This window comes from Microplitis demolitor, chromosome 4, assembly GCF_026212275.2.
Source record: "Microplitis demolitor isolate Queensland-Clemson2020A chromosome 4, iyMicDemo2.1a, whole genome shotgun sequence".
In the NCBI taxonomy this organism is placed as follows: domain Eukaryota; kingdom Metazoa; phylum Arthropoda; class Insecta; order Hymenoptera; family Braconidae; genus Microplitis; species Microplitis demolitor.
In genome coordinates this window covers 17,928,594-17,950,047 of record NC_068548.1, presented here as the reverse complement: position 1 = coordinate 17,950,047, position 21,454 = coordinate 17,928,594, and the positions used below count along the sequence as shown (strand labels likewise).

The 21,454-nt window shown below is 27.4% G+C and overlaps 3 protein-coding genes across 6 annotated transcripts; 1 reads left to right on the top strand and 2 right to left on the bottom strand.

The window, feature by feature from the left end:
* Positions 1–1,377: 1,377 nt before the first annotated feature.
* Positions 1,378–7,290, bottom strand: LOC103579745 (serine/threonine-protein kinase PAK mbt). 3 transcript variants are annotated; one of them, XM_014443745.2, is made up of 5 exons: positions 7,203–7,290; positions 6,528–7,124; positions 5,599–6,449; positions 3,555–4,736; positions 1,378–3,358 (listed from the first exon to the last, which is right to left on the bottom strand). In XM_014443745.2, the coding sequence occupies exons 3-5, from the start codon at positions 6,436–6,438 to the stop codon at positions 3,197–3,199; spliced, it is 2,184 nt and encodes a 727-aa protein (XP_014299231.1). In that variant the 5' UTR covers positions 6,439–6,449; positions 6,528–7,124; positions 7,203–7,290; the 3' UTR covers positions 1,378–3,196. The 3 variants fall into 3 exon arrangements, with proteins under 3 accessions (XP_014299231.1, XP_014299232.1, XP_014299233.1); XM_014443746.2 differs by having other exon boundaries at positions 6,528–6,942; positions 7,029–7,263; XM_014443747.2 differs by having other exon boundaries at positions 5,599–6,465; positions 6,528–7,264.
* A 2,011-nt stretch (positions 7,291–9,301) lies between these two features.
* LOC103579746 (ATP-dependent RNA helicase DHX30) lies at positions 9,302–14,821 on the top strand. Of its 2 annotated transcripts, none has more exons than XM_008561258.2 (4): positions 9,302–9,637; positions 9,768–9,839; positions 9,914–10,347; positions 11,711–14,821. In XM_008561258.2, exons 2-4 carry the CDS (start codon positions 9,790–9,792, stop codon positions 14,692–14,694), a joined length of 3,468 nt encoding a protein of 1,155 aa, XP_008559480.1. In that variant the 5' UTR covers positions 9,302–9,637; positions 9,768–9,789; the 3' UTR covers positions 14,695–14,821. The 2 variants fall into 2 exon arrangements, with proteins under 2 accessions (XP_008559480.1, XP_008559481.1); XM_008561259.2 differs by having other exon boundaries at positions 9,746–9,839.
* An 80-nt stretch (positions 14,822–14,901) lies between these two features.
* LOC103579747 (uncharacterized) lies at positions 14,902–20,564 on the bottom strand. The gene is made up of 10 exons (XM_014443731.2): positions 20,198–20,564; positions 19,935–20,100; positions 19,397–19,560; positions 19,169–19,324; positions 18,477–19,093; positions 17,375–17,498; positions 17,172–17,311; positions 16,728–17,090; positions 15,314–15,682; positions 14,902–15,240 (listed from the first exon to the last, which is right to left on the bottom strand). Exons 1-10 carry the CDS (start codon positions 20,440–20,442, stop codon positions 15,098–15,100), a joined length of 2,487 nt encoding a protein of 828 aa, XP_014299217.1. The 5' UTR covers positions 20,443–20,564; the 3' UTR covers positions 14,902–15,097.
* Between the last annotated feature and the right edge of the window lie 890 nt (positions 20,565–21,454).

Genomic DNA, 21,454 nt, shown 5'->3' with positions numbered 1-21,454 from the left:
TGAATAGTAATAAATAACTGCAGACATCAATTTATCGATTCTTTTTCATATTAATTTTAATATACGAAATTACAAATTTTGCTCTTCTATGTGTATCAAATTTTAATACAAATAATAGCCATTTTGTAACATATAATGATCCTGGTTTGATATTAGTATACAAATATACTAATTTTAAGTCAAAAATAAACTACAAACTATTCAAGCTTTGAGCATCATTTTTTCCGTGTGATCTCATCCATGCATACCTTTCAAAATAAAAAAGTCATTACCCCAGGGGTTGATTCTCATTAATCAATAAAATAATATAAGGCAAAAGACCTAGTACCCGATTACTCCATGTATATGTATAGATATAATTAGTAAAATTTAGTAAATATAGATATACTACAACATGAGTGATCGGGTACTGGATCTCTTACCTTATTAATATAATTTTTTATTGGTTAATTTTAATCCCGTAGGACTTGAAAATGGACTTGGCTAACTTACATTCTAAATGAAAATTAATTTCACACTCATCCTTACATTGCTCATATTATTATCATTTAATCTTTTTTTATTTGCATATTTATCTACTAATAATACCGCCAAACTCACACTCGAGTATAATACCGATTCCACAAGATGTATAAGATCTATAATAATATAATATTGTCTAAGCTTTGTAAGCACTGATAGAATATTTGAATTATAGAAGTTGTACAAAAATTGCTAATTTCTAACAGCAAAAATTTAAAGAGATCGTTGTCTTGAAAATTTAGAACAAAAACTTTTTTTTGAACACATCAGTAGAGAAAATTGAATTCTGAACAACAAAATTAACATTTTATAAAAAAATGTGAAAATTATTTTTTATTTATTATTGTTTTATTATATTTTTATCGATTAGTTTTTAAAAATAAATTTATAACTTATCTAATTTACAACTATAATAAATAAATTGACTACAAGATTAATTTGAAATTTTATAAAAATGATTTATTAATTTAAGTGCAATAGATTTATTTAATACATAATAAATTGTTAATTGTCATAATTTATTTACAAAATAATTAAATTTAACGATAATTATAATCACTAAGCATGGAAGAAATGACACATTTTTTTTTTAAATTATATAAAATAAGTAGGCAAGCCTTATTTGAGAAAATAATTCTTCGGTAAAGCCGTAAAATATTTATTTTTATTTATAAATTAATATTAATAAAATGTTTTCCTTTAAATTTCAAAATATGAAATTCTTTCAACAAAACATATGTTTAAATATATATTTCTTCATATATAATATATAAATCTATATGATATTCGTATACATTAATATTAAATTTATATTTTCACAATAAAAAAAAAAAAAAAAAAAAAATTACTGAATGTTCTGAAAGCATCACTATAAAAAATTGTAATTTTTATTACATTTCATAAAAAGTTTTAATTTAATTTTACTTGTATTCTTTACTAATGGATGTCGTGCATCCTTACAGATAATTTCTCTCCGTTACAAAATCTCATACAATTTTTCCCTGAACGATTTAACTCTATAGATAAATTTTTAAATCGCAACAACTCTAGAAGATTATTTTCACATCGTTCCATCTCTACATGACAACATCTTTCATATTAAAAATCTCTACAGATATCAACTTTATAGCGATCATTTTTACATGGCGCTAAGTTCGAACAGTAAAATTTTTGACATTTTATTCATATATTTTATTTGTGTCAGGACAAGTTATCTTTTTGAATATTTAAATGATTTCATTTCTCTTTAATTAATTCTTTCTTTTATATAATTAACCAACTTTATTAATAAAATATAAAAACAAAAATTCTATTGTTTGAACTTACCCTGATGAAGAAAAATGATTTGCTCCATGTTAAGTGTACACTGAGAAAAAAAAATACTTTTATCGAGAATATTTACTTGATATGAGAACATATATTCTTGATAATTTTCAAGAATATATAATTTTGTCTCAAGAATTCGTAGAATTGAAGGAAATAATTTTTATTTAATTCAAGTAAAGCTATTCTTTTGTTTACTCATAATATAATATCAAATTCATATATTAACAAAAATAAATTTGATGCTCTTTTCTCAAGAAATTGATAATTAATAATAATAAAATAAATATTTTCAACGGATTTCTTGAACCAAGAAATTATTGTTTGGAAAATAGTACTTTTTTTTCTCAGTGTATATCTATATATTAGTCGATTTAAATTGTTTTAAATCATTTCAAATTGTTTTGAATTATTCCAAATCATTTTTTAAAATCAGAGTAGAGCCATGTAAAAATTATCGCTTTAAAGATGATCTCTGTAGAGTTTATTCCTGTAAAATTTTTAATATGAGAGATGTTCTCATGTAGAGATGGAACGACGTGAAAATAATCTTCTGCAGAGTTGTTGCCATGGAAAAATTTATCTGTACAGTTGATTCGTGTAGGAGAGAACTTTGTGAGATTTTATAATATAAAGAAATTCTCTGCAGGGATGCACCACACCCTTTACTAATTAAATTCGTTTAATTTTGCTACTATAAAAAATCATTTTAAAAACAAACATGTCAATCCAAATATTTTATAAAAATTTTTTTAAAAATAATACAATAACAAAATTAATTATTTAATTTTGATCATCGCGAAAAATTTTCAGTCTTAAAATTACAGAAGGCCAAAAATATTTTTGTTTATAAGTTATTTTTAATTAATTATTTAAAAATTATTAGTCCTACAGTGGCATAATAAGTGCAATACTTTTTTTTTATATATATTTTATAATATTTCTTTAATCTATATATAAAAAAGAAATTCTAGAAATTTAGCTGCACTCATAACAATTATATGGTACGTTACTCTACAATATTTGAAGGCACTCATGTGTAAATTCTACATTACTTTTTATATCTATATAATATAAATATACTTCTATGTATGTATATTCTATATATAACAAGGCATAGCTACCACATTCTTTACAAAGTCAATTATTGTTTTTTTTTTTGTTTATCTCGAGTGTAAAAAATTTAAGTCAAAAAAAATAATAAGAAAAAGTGGAATGTAAAATTTCCAGTCACTTGTAATATAAATAATTAATTAATTAGTGATAATTATTAAAAAATCTCAATGTAACAATTTCAAATGCTAAAAAATTGTATAATAAAATAAATCGATTTGATTTAAATTTATTTAGGTCAACAATTGGTATGTCTTGCGCTACGCATCAGCGGTATTAAGACGCTAGGGTTTCCTGCTTGTCTTAGGAACGGATGTTGAAGTAATTCTTCAGCAGTGGCTCTCTGCGCTGGATCACGAACCAGCATTCTTTCCAAGAAGCCTTGCAGTCGCGGACTCACCTAATAACATACATGTACATTATTAGTTATGTAAATATATAATGTAATTATGTTATTATTGATATTTTTTATAATATAATGAGATAAAACAAATAAGTGTACTAACGGTTAATAAACGTATTTAAAATAAAAACTTAAAAATAAATATGAATGAAAGTTTTGAAATGAGAGTAAAGATATAAATATAGATTAATACCTTGTGTGAATTTTTTAATTTAGGCGGTAACATATCCCGGATTCTTCTCATAGCTTGGAGAGGTGGTTCATTAAAGAACGGAGGTTCACCATCAACCATTTCAATAATCATAATTCCCAATGACCAAATATCAACTTCAGGTCCATACGGTAACCTTGAAATAACTTCTGGACTCATCCAGTAAGGTGTGCCAACAAGTGACTTTCTCTTTGGCAATTCTTGCGATACCTGAGCACAGAATCCAAAGTCTGAAAGTTTAACTCTGCCATCAGCAGTAAGAAGAATTGAATCTGATTTAATGTCCCGGTGAATAACACCTTGAGAATGGAGATAATGCAAAGGTCTGAGACATTGAATACAAACAGTTGCTATTTGTTCCTCATTCATACGTGAATGCGTTACAATATCCGTCAATGCTCCACCTTCAAGATACTCCATTACAACCCACAGTTCATCATCAACCAAAAAACTGTCATACATCTCAACAATATTTACATGATGATAATCTCGCATTATAACAACTTCATTAAAAAGTAATTCACGTCGCTGTTGTTTTCGCAGATCCATTTTTTTAACAGCAACCTGACGTTTTCTTTCTTTATCTGTTGCAATACAAACAGTACCAGTACTACCTTCACCTATTTTTACAAAATTATCTAAATTATCACGTGGATCTGCACTACTGACTACCATCTGCAGCGCTTTTCTAAATTGTTCATGCGTTAATCTCTGATCAGCATTTTGTTTACTATTATTATTGTTGTTGTTATTATTATTATTGTTGTTGTTGTTGTTATTATTATTATTACTAGCAGATAAATTTGCAGAGCCGGGAATAAGACTACCCGATGACATCGCGCCTTTAATACTTTGATTATGATCTGGCATAGGGCCAGTGGCACTTGAACTTGGCATAGCTGATGACTGGGGATGTCCAGCTAACTTTGATAAATTGTGCATCGACTGTGAGCTCTCTGGTGGCTTATTAAAATGTCCATGCAATGATGATGAATTATTATCAGCTATGCCATAACTATGAGGATGTTTTATAATATTGTGAGTACTCAATTGGCTGAGCGGTCGTTGGGATGCTATCGAACCAACTGGTGATACTTTGGGCTGTAATTTATGTATCATCATATTTTGCGGTATTGCATGATCTCTTGCAGTGTCTGGTGTTGGCTAAAAAATAAATTTAATCATTAATAAAGCATATTTACTAAATAAAATATACTGCTAATATATTAGGGTGGTCGTTAAAAATTAAATTTTCTTAGACGCTCGATAAAAAGCTTTTTAGTGAAAAAATACCCGGAGGATTTGGTTTTTTCTTTTGTAAGTAAGAAAAACACGTGTCTCAGGAGAATCAAACTTCATTTTTCGATGCAATCGCGTTTTTTTTAAATATCTCATGAAATACGAATATTAAATGAAAAAATCATAGGAACAATTTTGTAGGAAATTAAATTCTTGACAAAAAAGGTCATGTTCATTTTTTTGATATAATGTGTATTTATGAAGATATTTTTAAAACTTTTTTAGATCTTATCAATTAAGCATTTAAAAGATTTCGAATGTTAATAATAATGTTTTTTCTTAAATATAGACAGCTTCGTATCTCGTAACATATTAATCATTATTATTATTATAGTTTGTATATACTAAAAAAAATGTTATTTTCAATATTTGTAATTCTTAATACGCTCAGTTCATAAGATCTAAAAAAAGTTTTTTAAAAATATCTTCATAAATACATATTTTATCAAAAAAATGAACATGACCTTTTTTGTCAAAAATTTAATTTCCTACAAAATTGTTCCTATGATTTTTTTCTTTAATCTGCATATTTCATGATATTTAAAAAAAATCGCGATTGTATCGAAAAATGAACTTTGATCGTCCTTCGGCAGGTGTTCTTTTTACTTAAAAAGAAAAAACCAAATTCCCCAGGTATTTTTTCACTAAAAAGAAACTTTTTATGGGGCGCCTGAGAAAATTTAATTTTTAACAACCACCCTATAATATATATATGTATATTAATTACCTGACTGTTTCCATTGTACTGCCCTGACATTGTTGATGGTGCATTCATTCTCTGGTAATCATGTTCGTTTATTGGACTACTAATTGAATTATTAATAGTAGATGGGTCTTGATGACTTGGTATAGGACTTAAATTTTGGAAATTCATTGACAAATTTTGTGTATTATTTACTGAATTTGTTAAATTTGGTGATGATTGCATATTAGGATTCATATTTTGTAAATTAGATGTTACATTTTGTAAGCTTGAATTATTATTAATATGACCAGGACCAGGACCAGGACCACCAACATTACCAACACTTGGTGAATTTTGTTGACGCATTTTATCTGGATAACCATAAGGTTTTCCATAACTTGGATACGAAGGTGGTATTTGACTTGGACTTGATGATACTTCTTGTCCTTCAGGAACAGAAGGCGGTAAATTTGAATTATTTCGATAGTCTCGTCTCAATCTAGGTGGACTTGAGGATCTCAATGAATTAGATCTTGCGACAGTGCTCATTTTTGGTAATCCACCATTCTCAAATTTAGTATTTGTATTACTTTCATTACTATTACCATTAGTCTGTCCATTATTTTTACTAATACGTGGGTCATTGTGCCCACGTACAATTGTCTTTAAATCTAATATTTCTGTCGGAGTTATTTCACTAGGATCAACTAGTGGCAGTGGTCGATTAGTTGACTTTAATATCTGATTATTACCAACAATTGACGCCCACTGCAGCGGTAATCCAACAAACTTTCCTTCACGTTTATCAAAACCCGTATGCACTCGATGTTCAAAATTTGTCGGCGTTGATATTTGCGGTTTCTTCTTCTTTCTCGTAAACATTTTAGCAGCTTCTGAAATAAATAATAACTAAATAAATAATAATAATAAATTTAATTTAAAAAATAATAATTTTAATCTTTATATCATACCTCAATAAATAAAAACAAAAATGAGTTTTATAAATTCCGTATGAACAAACTCAAAAATAAATATCTCCAGTAATAAAATGATCTAGTCACGTTAATTAGCTGTCTGATTAAATAAAATATAAATAAAAAAAATATTATACGAGTATCCAGGATATGACAGCAAGTTTTTCATGACCGATCGACCTGGTACTAACAGTAGACGACATTCTGACCGAGAATCAATGAAAAATCCAGGTAAGACAACAACAGTCTTTGGAATATAAACTCAGTAGAGTAGATCGTAATTGTATGATAGAGTAGAGCGGGGATAGGAAGCCAAGTGACAGACTTACACACAACAACGTTCATATAAAACAGCAATATAAATATAATCACACATACAAGCGTAGTGATGCTTGCGACCTCGTTGTCCTCTCTATCGTTTTATTAACGTAAATAAAACCGCACAGTTAAAATTAAACAAAAATAAAAAAAAAACAAAACTAAACTAAAACTACATACTGCTACATATTATTTTTTGATGTACATCCTCATGCACTTAGACTATAATCCAGGGCGTTGGCTTTTTATAAACTTCACATAAATTTTTATTTATATCTGAAATTTTTAAATAGTTTTATTATTTAATAACAATGCTGATAATTGAAAACTTATTTAAAATTTAATTAAAAGTACAATAAATAAACGGCACCAATCGGCTCGTTGCCGTGAATGATCGTCATGTTCGACAGGTTGTTAGAACAAGAACTCCACCGGTGGACACTATCATCATTAACTCTGGAATTTGCTTCAGCATCAGTTTCTATTCATACAGCACACACTAATATACTGTACATATATGTATATATTTATATATAATGTACATGTATAGTGACCAGTACAGACACTAACACAGTTATGAGACACCTGCAAATTTATAGGGACCTTCAGGACACATTTTTATGTCCCGAGTGCTCTGAGAAATCAAGTCATGCGCAGGTTGGGCATTTATTTTATTTATTTTTATTACTAAAACTAAATATTATAGGGACTCTAGTTTATGAGATTTCTTTTTTACCAGCTCAAGACTTCAATGAGAACCTCTTCAACGCAGAGTTGTGCGATTTCTTACACACAAAATACAATTCTGAAGAATTTTGAATTTGATTACTTTTGCTAATAATTTGTATTAATAAATGATGTATATTTATATCTAAAAAATGTACAATACTCAAGCTAGCTGACGTCTAATAATTTTTGAATTTTTTTAGAAACGATAAAGTATAAAAAAAAAATTGCACCCATAGTTTTTTTTAAATTTCCTACAAATGCATATTTTGCAGTAATTTTTTTTTTTTTTTTGTAATTGATTTGTTGAAAAAAAAAAATCAGAAAATTGTTAATTGTCTTCTAACTTAAGGATTATAAAAAATATTGAGACTGGAACGGAATGAGTATGAATGTATCAGTCATCAGAAAAAATTTAAATTATTAATAAATAAAGTAAATAATGAATAAAGTTGAATTTAAAAAATTTTGAAATTTATGAGTATGAGTGTAATATAAATCAATGAGTGTGAATATGTAGCAAATATGAGACAATTTATGAATTTGAATTAAATAAATAAATTAATTAAAATAATGAAATTTTTAAAAATGCGCATACAAATTTTGCATTTATCGAGAAATGCATTTTGTAATTTTTACTCAACTTACATTTTTTCTTTTTTCATTTATTCTAAAATTTCAAAAATTGACAATTGTCTGCTACATTCACATTCATTAATAAGTGCATTTTTTATAAATAAATACTTTTTTAATTATTTACTCTATTTATTTATAATTTTAAATTTGTCTGATGTCTGTTACATTCAACTCGTGCAACGGAAATATTTTATTGATGAGAACAGTAATCAAATTTATTACAATTTTCTTTTACTTGAAATTAAATTTCACACTTTTTAAAAACATGATACCGAAATTAGCCGATGTCTAATATTTTTTTTTTAAACCATAAATTAAAAAAGAAAAAAGTATTTCAGAAAACTCCACCTGTAGTTTTTTAAATTTTCTATATGCGCATATTTTTAATTTTTTTAAAAATTAAATTATTAAAAAAAAATATGAGTGTGAATGTAGCAGACATTAGACAAATTTAAAATTATAAATAAATAGAGTAAATAATTGATAAAATAAAATTTTTAAAAATACGCATTTAAAAAATTAATAAGTGCATTTTTTATAAATATTATTTTTTAAATTATTTACTCTATTTATTTTTAATTTTAAATTTGTCTAATGTCTGCTGCATTTACACTTGTAAAAAAATCCAAAAATTTTCAATCGTCGCTAATTTCAGGATCATTTAAAAACTTAGTATTCATAACAAAAATATGAACATTTTTTTGTCCGAAATTAATTTTCGTTGTCAGTGTATATTAAATACTTTCTTAATTTCGGATTTGCCCATATTTTTGTATTTTCTATTGGATAATGTACGAAATTTTTAAAGTAAAGAAAAGTGATGATTAGATTTCATAGAAAAACAAAATTTATTATTAATCTTATCCAATTTCTATTAGAATTAATAAGAATTTTGTTTTTTTATAACATTGACACATAATTTTTAAACGCGGGAATGTAGTATTAATAAAAACAAAAAACAAACATTATCGCTATAATTAAATTAATCGCACAAAAGTAATCAGCAGTAAAAAGATCATATAGAAACCAATAAACTTTTCATTGGTTCTTGATTAGACTATAAGATTTTTTTTTTAAATAGGGGAAATAATTTTACATGAATTTTCAAATAATGAATTCATAAAATTGTAATCGAGCGATTTTTCGACTACTCCAATGTATTTGGAAATGAAAACCTTCATGCCGCTGCATGCTCCAACCTCAAAAAGTCTCACCGCGATCGTGATGCTAAATAAAAATGTGCTTCAGCAATAATGGCTGATGCAACGACTCTTATGAAGTAATTCTTATCAAATTCGTACTAAATATATATAATAATTGATTTAATTAATTAATAGGGCATAAATTAAATATTAGAAAAATAATGCTACGAATTTTATCACAAAAATATTGATGACAATAAATATTTGATAAAGATATATATGATTGTAAGTCCGCAACGTCATAACCTTTACTTTTACAATAATTAATTGTTTAAATTAAGCGCAAATAATTATTGATTGTTATTAATTTAATTATTATTGCAACTTCTTTAGATTAGACGTTTTTGTTTTACAGTGAATTTGAAAATTAATTCAAAATGTTGAGTTGTGGAAAAGTTTTTACGAGACATGGCCCGTTTTGCAATAGGTTTGTTATTTTATTCAATTTAAGTTTTTCGATCAATTTTTAATTGATTTGTAATATTAATATTTTCTTTTTAGACCGACAAGTCTTGCAAAAGATGGACATTTACAGAAACGTGTGTCATTAATTATTAACAAAAGGTTATTTGAAAGTCATGCACCGGGTTTCAGTTATGAAAAGACTGCTTTACAAAAATGTCTCGTTGAGACAAATGTGTTTGATAATAGAATAATTAATATGCGAAGTATTCGTTATTTATCTACTAGAAAATTTCATACAAATTTATTGTTAAGCCGATCAATAAATGCCGATGACCGGATAAGGACAACTGACACGAAAAAGTCTAATTTAAAAATTGATATCAAGGGATTAGTTGAGAAACAACCGAATATTAAGAATTATTTCGAAAATAATGAGGAAAACAACACAGATAATGTTGAGACAAATGTTAAAGATCATAATGTTCATGAAAGTTTGCATCATTCCAAAAGAGAAAAATTTAGTATTAAAGGTATTGTATTTATTTATTTATAGAAGTAGTTTACAAGCTTAATATTTGATATTGTTATGAATCTTTAATTGAATTTAAGTGTTTACGATTTTTTATATATAAAAAATTTCATTTTTACGGAATTTAGTATTCGTAGAAGAGCTATAAGGTAGAGATACCGTTTTTGGTCACCTTAGGGCCAATTTTGGACACTTGAAAAATTTAAATAGAGTAATTTGTAAAAGACGCAGTGGCATAATTAATTTTTAAAGTGTGTTCGAAGATACTTTTATCCTGTTATTAAAATAGAAATTTTATTTTATACTTTATCATTAATTGAAATAAAGTATTGAATGTTCAAAAATCGAGCAATGGCCACAAATGGTACTTCTATCTTACCTATCTTATTTGGAAAATATTTTAAAAATTTAAAAAAAGTCGTCTTTTGTCGATTTATCTCCAAATATAACTTTGAATCAAAAGCGATAGGTAATTTCAGATAAATGTTTCTTAAAGGGAAAAGCTGGTCTGAGATACAAAAAAAAAAGAGCATATTTTTGTGATTTTTTTTTTCAGAGTAACTTCTTTATTAAAATTTTCAAAATTTGTGACATTATTAAGTATCATTCGAAGAATATTCTGCTAAATTTTCATTAAAAAATATTGAAAAATAAGCCAGTGGTAGTGGGGAGAACCGAGTCAATTAAAAAAAAGTATCCATGCCGTAGGCAGAATAACTCATGATTACCTCATCTGAAATCAAAAAACCAAAAAGATTTCTTTAGTACATAAGTTTATCTTGGATTTGAACGATGGAATAAACAAAATATTCATTTATGAGTTTTTGGTAAAAGCGCAATGAAAAAACTCTGATTTTTGCCAAAAATTGTTCGTTTTGTTTAATTAAAAAATTAGTAGTTATTGAAAAAAAAAGAATCCTTTGTTCAAATTTAAGATAAACTTACGTACTAAAGAAATCTTTATGGCTTTTTGATTTCAGACGGCAGTTATCCTACCTACGGCATAGAGACTTTTTTTTACTTGACTCGGTTCTCCCCACTACTACTGGTTTGCTTTCAATATTTTTTAATGAAAATTTAGCAGAATATTTATGGAATGATGCTTAATAATGTCGAAAAAAAAATTATTTTCGATAATTTTTATCTGAAAGTTTGCAAATAAATAAATAAAAATAACGAAAAATTTTTTATTTTGGCTGCCAAATGGCTTTTTTCTAATTCATCTTGTAAAACTTCAAAAAAAAAAAAAAAAAAAAAATTATTCGTATAAAATCAATCAAATGAATTTTTATTACAAAAATATTTTTAAAGCCAAATTTTTAAACTAGTAAATTATTATTTATTTAATTTACTTTATATTTCAGATATTGAAAAAATGTATCCTAATCCAAAATCAAAACTTCACGAAATATATCAACTTGTAAATAATGATATGAATAAAAATACATTAAGTTTTGAGTTTAAAAAACCTAAAGCTAAACAAATTTCTTGGTCATGCACAGTTAGAGTTTTGTGGCCTGAGGATACATCATTTGTAGGGCTAGCAAATAATAAAAATAAATCAGCTTACTTAGCATCATTAAAATGTTTACACTGGCTTGAAAATTGTAAAAAATTGAATAAAGGTATGCCAGTACTTTATGATGCAAAGGGTATCAAAAATTTATTACTACGGCCAGTTTTATTGTCAGTTAAAAGTGAAGTATTAAATGACGCTCGGCTTGTTATTGACAAGTACAATAATGATATCAAAGCTTTGGTTGATGCAAATACTGATAAGCCTTTTATTGAATCACCCGGTTTTCGTGACGATGAAATAGTGGATCCAGTTGGTAAAGTTAATCCACTTAATCGTGAGCCAAAAAGAATAAAAGAAAGAAATGAAATATTGAAAATAAGATATGAGAAGCGTATGGAAGATGGTGGTTACTGTGACTTACCAATTCTTGAATTTCGTGAAAAAATAATAAATGAAATTAAAAATAATCAGGTATTATTAATAAAAGGAGATACCGGATGTGGTAAAACAACTCAAGTACCCCAATTTATAATGGACAGCTTTGCTGAATCTGGTGCTGCATCAGATTGTAATATAATTGTATCACAGCCACGACGTATATCAGCAATTTCATTGTCTGAGCGCGTTGCTAATGAGCGAAAAGAACAACTTGGTGATGTAATTGGTTACCAAGTGAGATTATCTCAAGAATTACCGAATACACCCGCAGGAATTTTATTTTGTACAGCAGGAATTCTTTTGCGTAAGCTACAATTTAATCCAACGCTCCGAGGTTGCTCACATGTGATTGTCGATGAAGCTCATGAGAGGACAATAAATACTGATATGCTACTGGTTCTTCTTAAACGTGCTATGAAAAGTAATCCAGCTTTAAAAGTTATTGTTATGTCAGCGACAATAAATGCTGAGTTGTTTCAAAATTATTTTAATTGTAATGTTATTGAAGTGCCTGGAAGAACTTTTCCAGTAACGATGAATTTTATGGACGACATTGATAAATTGGGACTACGAGCTCCGAGTAGATGGGACTTGAGTTTTGAAGATCCTGAAAAAATGCAAGAAGGCCCGACAATAGATATCGTTAAAATGGGTGAACTTATATCATGGATAACCAGAGTTAAACCTCCAGGTGCAATACTCTGTTTCTTACCCGGTTGGTCTGAAATAGCAGCATTGAAAAAATATCTTGAAGAGTATTCATTATTACCAAAAAGAGAAATTCTTGTATTACCAGTTCATTCAAAAATAGCACAACGAGATCAAAAAAAAATATTTGATACTCCTCCAAGTCATATAAGAAAAATAGTATTGGCTACTGACATCGCTGAGACGGGAATAACTGTCACAGATGTTGTATACGTTGTAGATTCTTGTACTCATCGACAGATCAGGTGGCATGAAAAACGTGGTATCTCATCAATCGACAGCTACTGGATTTCAAAAGCTAATGTTCAGCAGAGAAAAGGTCGTGCTGGTCGTGTTAAACCAGGTTTCAGTTATCACATGATCACCCGTAAACAGTATGAAAATTTAAGCCCATATCCAACGCCTGAAGTAATGCGTTCGTCGTTAGAGAAAACTGTACTGGATATTAAAACTTACTGTAACGAAAAAGCTGTAAACTTTTTGGGATCAATGCCACAACCACCGTCACAAAATGTCGTCAAAATTGCCGTAAGAGATCTGATTAATCTTGGTGCACTTGATAATGAAGAAAATTTAACGGCTTTGGGTAAAAGAATAGCCATGTTTACTGTACATCCAACATTAAGTAAATCAATGGTATTTTCATCTATTTTCCAATGCGTTGCACCAACTTTGTCAGTAGTATCTGTTATGTCATCAGAAAGTGAAATATTTACTGGTGTCCTTCAGCAAAAAGGCGCTATTAGAGCTATAAAAGAAAAATACCATCCAACAAGTGATCACATAAGTCTTGCTTGGCTTTTTGAACAGTGGAATTTATTTAATCAACAAGGTCGATTTGCCTCACGAGATTTTTGTTTACAGAATCGACTTTATCCTGATCGTATGTATACTTTAAGTAGAATAAGACAATTAAATGCTGATCATTTAGCTCAAGTACACATGTTACATTCAACTGAAAATATTGATAACTTGTCTGTGAAAGAAAACGAGTATGCTGAGTTAGATGAACTTGTAAGAGGTGTTTTATTAGCTGGTCTTGATCAAATACTTTATCATCGTGATTTTGATTTACGTAAAGGCCAAGTTAAAAAGGGAGTTTGCACTTTTGTAATGGAAGATAATAATCGTGCGACACTAACTCCAGACAGTGTTAATTTTAAAAGAAGATATTTTCCTAGTCCGTACTTAACTTATGTAAGACGTACGCACAGTGAAGAAAGAAGAACTTCTTTGATACGTGAAACTAGTATGATTTCTCCATTGACTGTATTTTTATTTTCTCAAGGAACAATTAATGGACATCTTGATGATGATGATAATGTTATATTTACTGTTGACGGAAGGAGAAATATACGATTGGTTTGTGACAAAGAAACTGCTGATGTTTTATTGGCTTTCCGTGATACAATGTGGAGTATTGTAAGATATATGGTAGAAAATTATGGTCTTATTAAAAATAAAAATTCCGATTCATTTGATCAAGTACAAGCTTACAAAGTGGAGATGCTCCAAGTACTTGCTAAAATGTTAAGTGAAGCTTCGATGCATATTGACAATCCACAGCCGTTAAAAAAACATGTTGAAATTTCTGAAGAAGACAATGAAGAAGACTGCGGTGGTGATGATGATGATGATGACATTAAATATAATAATAAAAATAAAAAGAACTATAAAAAATGAATTGTAGTAAAAGCTTTTTAAAAGAAACTGTAAGATATTCAATACCAAATTTAATTATTCAATTTTTATTACTGAAATCTGTAAAATATATAAGAAATTTTAAATAAAATAGGAATGAAAAAATTTAGTTATTATAAATAAATTATTTATTTATTTAATTAAGTGCTTTTTTATATTTTTAAAAATATGTAGACAAGTATAAATAGAGTTAAAATATAACAGGTGACAATGGGATGTGACTAATCAGATATGATTGATAAAACTAACAAAGTCTAGATAAACATGATAAGTTTTTATAAAAATATTAGTAAAAAAAAATTATACAAATACTTAAAATTATTTTTTTTCTTATCAATATTTGAAAACGTATAAATAAATTTATGTTTATTATATTATATATATCTTATTGTCTTGTGTAAATGTAAATTATAATTACTAATGAAATAATTGGTGAAATAATAATTGAACTTGCGGAATTTACACAAACGAGATTTTCATATGAAATTGTGTATTTCACCATATCTGGATATCTACAACGTTCAGGTTCTGTAATAAATATTATTATTATTTAATTATGTAAAATATATTCTTATGCAGATAATTTTAAAATGATACTTACCAAAAAGGCACTGGCTAAAAGAGTTATAAGATGAATTGACAGCAATTGATAAATAAAAAGGTTTACATTCATGAATGTATGTTGGATCTTGACAGTAAATAGTTTCTGAATGTGTATCACTAGTTACACAATTAGAAGATGTTGTATTTATATTTATTGGATCTCTAGATGTACAAATAGTCAAGTGCGTACCACCATAACTTTGAATTTTAATAGTCGGTAAATTTTCTTGATCAGTTTTGTAAAAATAATTTGGATGTAAACGGTAGAAATTTATTCCAGATGGTTCTAAATAATTTGTATATGATTCTGATGATCCACTTGAAGTATAAGATGCTCCACATTGTGTGTTGATAAGTCGTCGAGGCACTAGAGAAAAATATTAATCTATATTATCAAGATAATAAGGAAAATTTTGTTCCCGGCATATTTATATGATAAAATTGGTTAATATTATTAAATTTAGTATCGTTAGAAAAATCTTGACTTGAATTTGTGCCTTTTCATAGTTTAAACTCTTTTTTATTTCCAAGCATTGAGATAAATCGATTTATCTATGTCATTCGAATTACATTTAAATTACGAGGGAAAAAATACGATCGTATTTATTTTTTTTAAACAAATTAATATTTCAATTATTCTGTTACTAAATATGACTAAATGTCACTAAATATATAGCTATATTATTTATATTACGTTACTTATTCCGAAACGACATATTTTTATACTCCCTTTTGGTTTTAGGGAGCTTCTCAAAGCCGAAAGAGCGCACACAAAAAAAAAAAACGATTCTTTGACGCAAAAAATCTTTACTTTCCTGAAGAAAATTTTTACTTACCCCAAGAAATTTTTTGCATTGTGAATTGAAAATAAAAATTTATTTGAAACTAGAAAAAATTACTTGGTGCAAGAAATTATTTTTTCCCGCCCCAAGGAAATTATCGTATTCAATTTATAATGCATAAAATTTCTTGGTGCAAGTAAAAATTTTTAGCAGCAAAAAATCATTTTTTTCTGTGTATTACATAAATTTAGTAGTGATATTTTGGCAGTTATGTAGTGACTGCAGGCTGCTCGTTATTATGTTGAAATCAACAAATTATAGTTTCATTGAATAACAATTTTTTTTCTTATCATTTAATGTTTGTTGCTAATTTTTGTGCAACGTTTCGTCGGTTTCCTGATTTCATCAAGTACTAGAAAAACAGGAGTCTTGATAAAGTCGGGAAACCGACGAAACGTTGTACAAAAATTAACAGCAAACATTAAATGATAAGAAGAAAAAATTTTTATCCAATGAAACTGTGATTAGTTTATTTTAATTAATTGTAATGGATATGAGACACCAAAGTTTAAATAAATTATTATTATGTAAATTTATATTGATAATGTAATTATTAATTAATATATGTACCTTGTTTCATTCGATTGACTAAATTCATAATTTGCGCGTGATTGTCTCTAATGTTTCCGTTACTAAACGAAACGATATCGTTAATTGAGTCCAGTGTTAACTCAGCCCATTTATCTTTGGAACCAGGAGTCAAGAAGAAAAGAGTTGTATCTGGAGCTGTTTCTCTCAATGTTTTTAGTCTGTCTAAGCAAAAATTTTTATCCCCATCAGATATAGATGCCGACGCTGAAGGTAAAATTATTACGATTTCTGATCGCTGTCCACCAACTTTTGATTCCCATTCTCTATTTAATTTTTCTTCTTCTCTTGATTTTAAAATTTCAAATGTTTGTGGTAAATCAAATCCTTTTTTATTCATTGTAACTGGAATATTTTCATTCAAATATTTAAATAATAATAATTATTATTATTATTAAATTATAATAAATTAAATTATTAACTTACGATAAGAATATTGACTTTCATTAAAATTATAGAAGTCCAAAATACTGTTTGAGCTATTAATAAGTACGTCACCATTGACTGCATTTATTAACGTAAAGTTACTAGCGTATTTATTTATTTCTGAATTTTCCAGTAAAATTCTAAAAAAAAAAAATTAATAAATATTTTATTATTTAAAAGTTTAATACAAATAAAATATTTACGCAAGAATTGGTTGGATCGATGGAAATTTCCAGTTAGTATCAATAAAAATAGTTAAATCAACAGCAAGACGATTAAATGAACGAACATTTGTGTCACAAGCGAGATCGTTGTTTAAAGATGATGCTGAAAAATTTTTTTCATTAATAAAAATAATTGAATTCTCGATTTTTAAAATCCAATTAAAGATTTATCGGAATCAATTAGATATTTTTGATTAAATCTAATTTATACTGAATCATACATTTAAAATTAAAAGAAATAATCCCTAGTAACACGCGTTTGAACAAAATTCTGGAGTAAGTATCTTGAGTAAGACCCCTAGCTGCCAGTGTCTTTTTCTACGTATGTGTCTTTCGTAAGATCGTGTATCAAGAAACTTATGTCAAGATTTGTTAATGTCTCGCTCATGTTATCGTACGTAAGAATATTAAAGATATCTTGAACACGGTGCAATGAAAAGTGTCTGATGCATTTCTTGCACCAGTAACTTACAGTAGGTACTTACGCATGACTTGTTCAAGATCTGCTCAAGGTCAATTTTGAGCTTTGAGCAGATCTTGAGCAAGCCATGCGCAACTATTTTCAACTATAGTCTTCCTCCAGAATTAAGTTATAATCTGGCACGAATTTCTTGTATAAGGCTTGCAATTTAAATCTGGTCACAAGTATCTGCAGCAAGACACATACGCAGACAAAGACAGTAGCAACTATCGATCTTGGGGACAGACTTGCTCAAAAATTTAAAAAGATTGTAATATTTTAAAATATCATTTTTTTTTACTTAATTTTATTGAAAGTTATTCAGAGTATTCAATTGAAGTGAATAACCTTGCTTAAAAAATCCGATAGATTCTTATAGTTGTGTATATAAGGCACTATACTTAACTATAACATTTCTCATATAACTCATTCATTCTTATAACACTTCTATGGGAATTTGAGAATCTATTGGATTCTATGAGATTTTCTAAACAGGGAAGATTGAATAAAAAGTAATGATTAAATTTAAATATATTGTTTTTTTGATTCACTTCAATTAAACAAAATAGAACTTCAATCGGATTTTTAAATGGGAATGCTAATTGACTAATAATAACTTACGAATGAAATTAAAAAGTTCATTGGTAGCTTTTACTGCAAAATTATTAAGAACTTCTTCATTCAATGAATTAGTAGATAGTGATTTTTCTAATATTAGCGATGCTGCAAAAGCCTGAATAGAAATAGTATCATTCGGCGCGACACTAGTTAATAAAGCTCTTCTATTGCAAGCTCTTGTCGACATATTAAAAGCACCACGATCACTGTAGTACATGTCAAAGATCTGTGACAACTTAAGCGAAGGCAGATTTTGGTTCCAAGACATGACACTGGTTGCCAAAATAAGCCCATCAAGATCACCACGTACTTCAGCGGCAGTAAATTCAACATTTTCATCCTCATTTAGAAAATAATATTTTGGAGATACTGTTGAGTTCCAGTGACCTTCAGTTCCTATTTTCAAACGTTCATTTGTAGTTTTAGAAGGTCCTTGAACAATAGCTACTTCAGCTAGATCACCAGCTAAAGTTGCGAACCATTTATTGTCTAATTGAACTTTTGATAGATTATCACTTGATCGCCAGTTTTTGAAAACTAAATCACTGATTTTAATTAATTCTGGCTGTAATGCTGCCGCTATTCCTGCTAGTAGAGGGCCACCAGCTACTGTGCCCCATCTAAAATGACATTAGACAATTTAACACAAATTGTTTCAACATAATTTTTTTATAATTTGAAAATATATCAATTACTCTGTATGAATTACTCCACTTTCTAATGGACATTTACTCGTAGTCTGTTGTCTAAGTTGCGCATTCTCTGGATGATTTGGTGGCAAAGGTGGATAAAATAAATTTGGATCAAAATCACTGTCTTTAGATTCATCATTTTTGCTTTTAATAGTTTCCCTAAAATTTGTTTTAATTGAAAAAAAAAAAATTGTTAACAAAAAAAGTTGATGGTAAGATAAAAATACTTACAATTCTTCAGGAGATAATGTTTCAACATCGCTTTGTATTCCATCGGCTGGATTATTTATATTTCTTTTCCATCGATACTGATTACTCTGTATCTGACATGTCGTTGCTTCATCTCCACGTTCTTTGAATTCAATACTACTTGATAACATAAAATGCAACGTACACTAAAACAAATTAAACTCATTAATATATTGCGCATATTTAATATCTGTGTGAAAAAAAAATTTTTTTAATTTTTTAAAAATATTCCGGATGAGAAATTTAAAAATTTCAAATACATTAGATCATTATCGGAATTGTTTTAGAAAGTTTGCTTTAAAAATTTTCATATCTTGGTAAAAAAATCAAAAAACAAAATAATTTTGCATTATTTCTTAAAAGTGCAGGAACTTTTCAAGAGCTTTCTCAAAAGATAGATTTTAATAATTTAAAAAAAAATTTTTTTTACTAAGATCTAAATTGTCTGAAATTTTTAAGTTTTTTATGTGGAATTTTTTTTTTCTTCACAGATAATTATGAAATAAAAATAAATAATTACACGTTCTAATGAAGATATAGAGGAATTTGGAAAATGTAATGCATTTCCCTGTATAAATTCTAAAATAGCAGCATTTTTATAAAACTGAAATGAATTTGGCGCGTACGGTATGACGCCAGGTATTGGTTTTGTTTCAGTATTTTCTATTATTCCATCTTGACGAAATCTAAATATAATTAAAAATAAAAAAAAAGCAATGAGTTGTTATTGTACTGATAAATAGATAAGATTAAATAATCGATCATGAATTATAATAAATTTACCGATGAAGTAAAGAAACAGTTAATTGACGTAAATCCATAATAAGATTCGGTGAATCTTCAATTTTTCTTAAGATCGCAATAAAAGTATGCATATTATGGGGTAACTGATTGTCTTTCAATACTGTTAGTGTACTATTATAACACTCTAACAATCCATTTGATAATTTACGTTGAGCATTTTCTTGTGTTTCAACTCGCGAAATAATTCCGATACCAATACTTATTAAAATAATAATCACCCTCATCTTGACACAAATAATTTTTTATTACTCGGACAGTAAAAGTTGGATGCAAAAATAAAACCTGAGAGCTAGAGTAAGATGACTTAAACTATTTTTTATAAACTAGAGGATACTGATCCAGTACCACACCTTCACGATGTTGTACTAAATTCTACAATCATTTTATCATTGATAAGATACCTTATCCTACATGAGTAAGCTTCCCCTTCTATTCTGATGAAAAATAATAATACCAACAGGTTTTATTATTTAATTATATAAATAATATTAAGATAAAATTTATTATTTTTATAATTTATGAGTTTAATGACTTAATTTTATTTTTTACTTATGATAATTAGATTAAATTTTTTTAAAAAACAATGGGAGTAATAAATTATCGTTCATCAATACTTGACGCTATTAGCTGCACCTTATTTTCGTTATCTTATCTGAGATGAGAGGTATCAAAGAGAGAAGGTGTATAAATAAAATCATGTTAAATTTTTAATGAATCATAAAAGCAATTTATGACTAGAATATTTCCAAGAAGTAAATGATTGCAAATTGATGAGTTGAATTTTTTAGTGAATAAATAAATTAAATATTTGATTCACTCTATATTTGACTTCCTGTTATGATTCTTGTTTATAAATAATTGGTATTATTCATTTAAATAATCTCATTAGATAAGAAATATCTATCAATCGATATCATTATTATTATTAAATAGCATATAGTAATTGATTAAAAAAATATTTAATCATGAATAGTGAACAAATTTTTTCTAAATTGATTTTTTTTAGTACTGCCGTTAATTAAAAAAGAAAATAAAACAAAATGATTTTTCGATTGAATTTCTTCAGTCACTGGTCCTTACATCACCATCTACAGTGACTTTCCCTACGCATCAATTCATCAGAAAATTTTTTCTATATATGTAAATAAAAACTTACTTTTTTGGTTTTGAAAATACTACCTGTCTTTGGGGTATTTAGTAATTTCCTTAAAGATCTCGTTACAGCAGGGATCTTCT

Coding starts and splice junctions, on each gene's coding strand:
- LOC103579747 (XM_014443731.2), bottom strand. CDS start 20,442: ATGAGGGTGATTATTATTTTAATAAGTATTGGTATCGGAATTATTTCG. Junction 19,325..19,396: donor ACATTATCTCCTGAAGAATT/GTAAGTATTTTT, acceptor AACAAATTTTAG/GGAAACTATTAAAAGCAAAA. Junction 17,091..17,171: donor TGAAAGTCAATATTCTTATC/GTAAGTTAATAA, acceptor AAAATATTCCAG/TTACAATGAATAAAAAAGGA.
- LOC103579745 (XM_014443745.2), bottom strand. CDS start 6,438: ATGTTTACGAGAAAGAAGAAGAAACCGCAAATATCAACGCCGACAAAT. Junction 4,737..5,598: donor AGTACAATGGAAACAGTCAG/GTAATTAATATA, acceptor TTTATTTTTTAG/CCAACACCAGACACTGCAAG. Junction 3,359..3,554: donor AATTAAAAAATTCACACAAG/GTATTAATCTAT, acceptor GTATGTTATTAG/GTGAGTCCGCGACTGCAAGG.
- LOC103579746 (XM_008561258.2), top strand. CDS start 9,790: ATGTTGAGTTGTGGAAAAGTTTTTACGAGACATGGCCCGTTTTGCAAT. Junction 9,840..9,913: donor CATGGCCCGTTTTGCAATAG/GTTTGTTATTTT, acceptor TTTTCTTTTTAG/ACCGACAAGTCTTGCAAAAG. Junction 10,348..11,710: donor AGAAAAATTTAGTATTAAAG/GTATTGTATTTA, acceptor TTTATATTTCAG/ATATTGAAAAAATGTATCCT.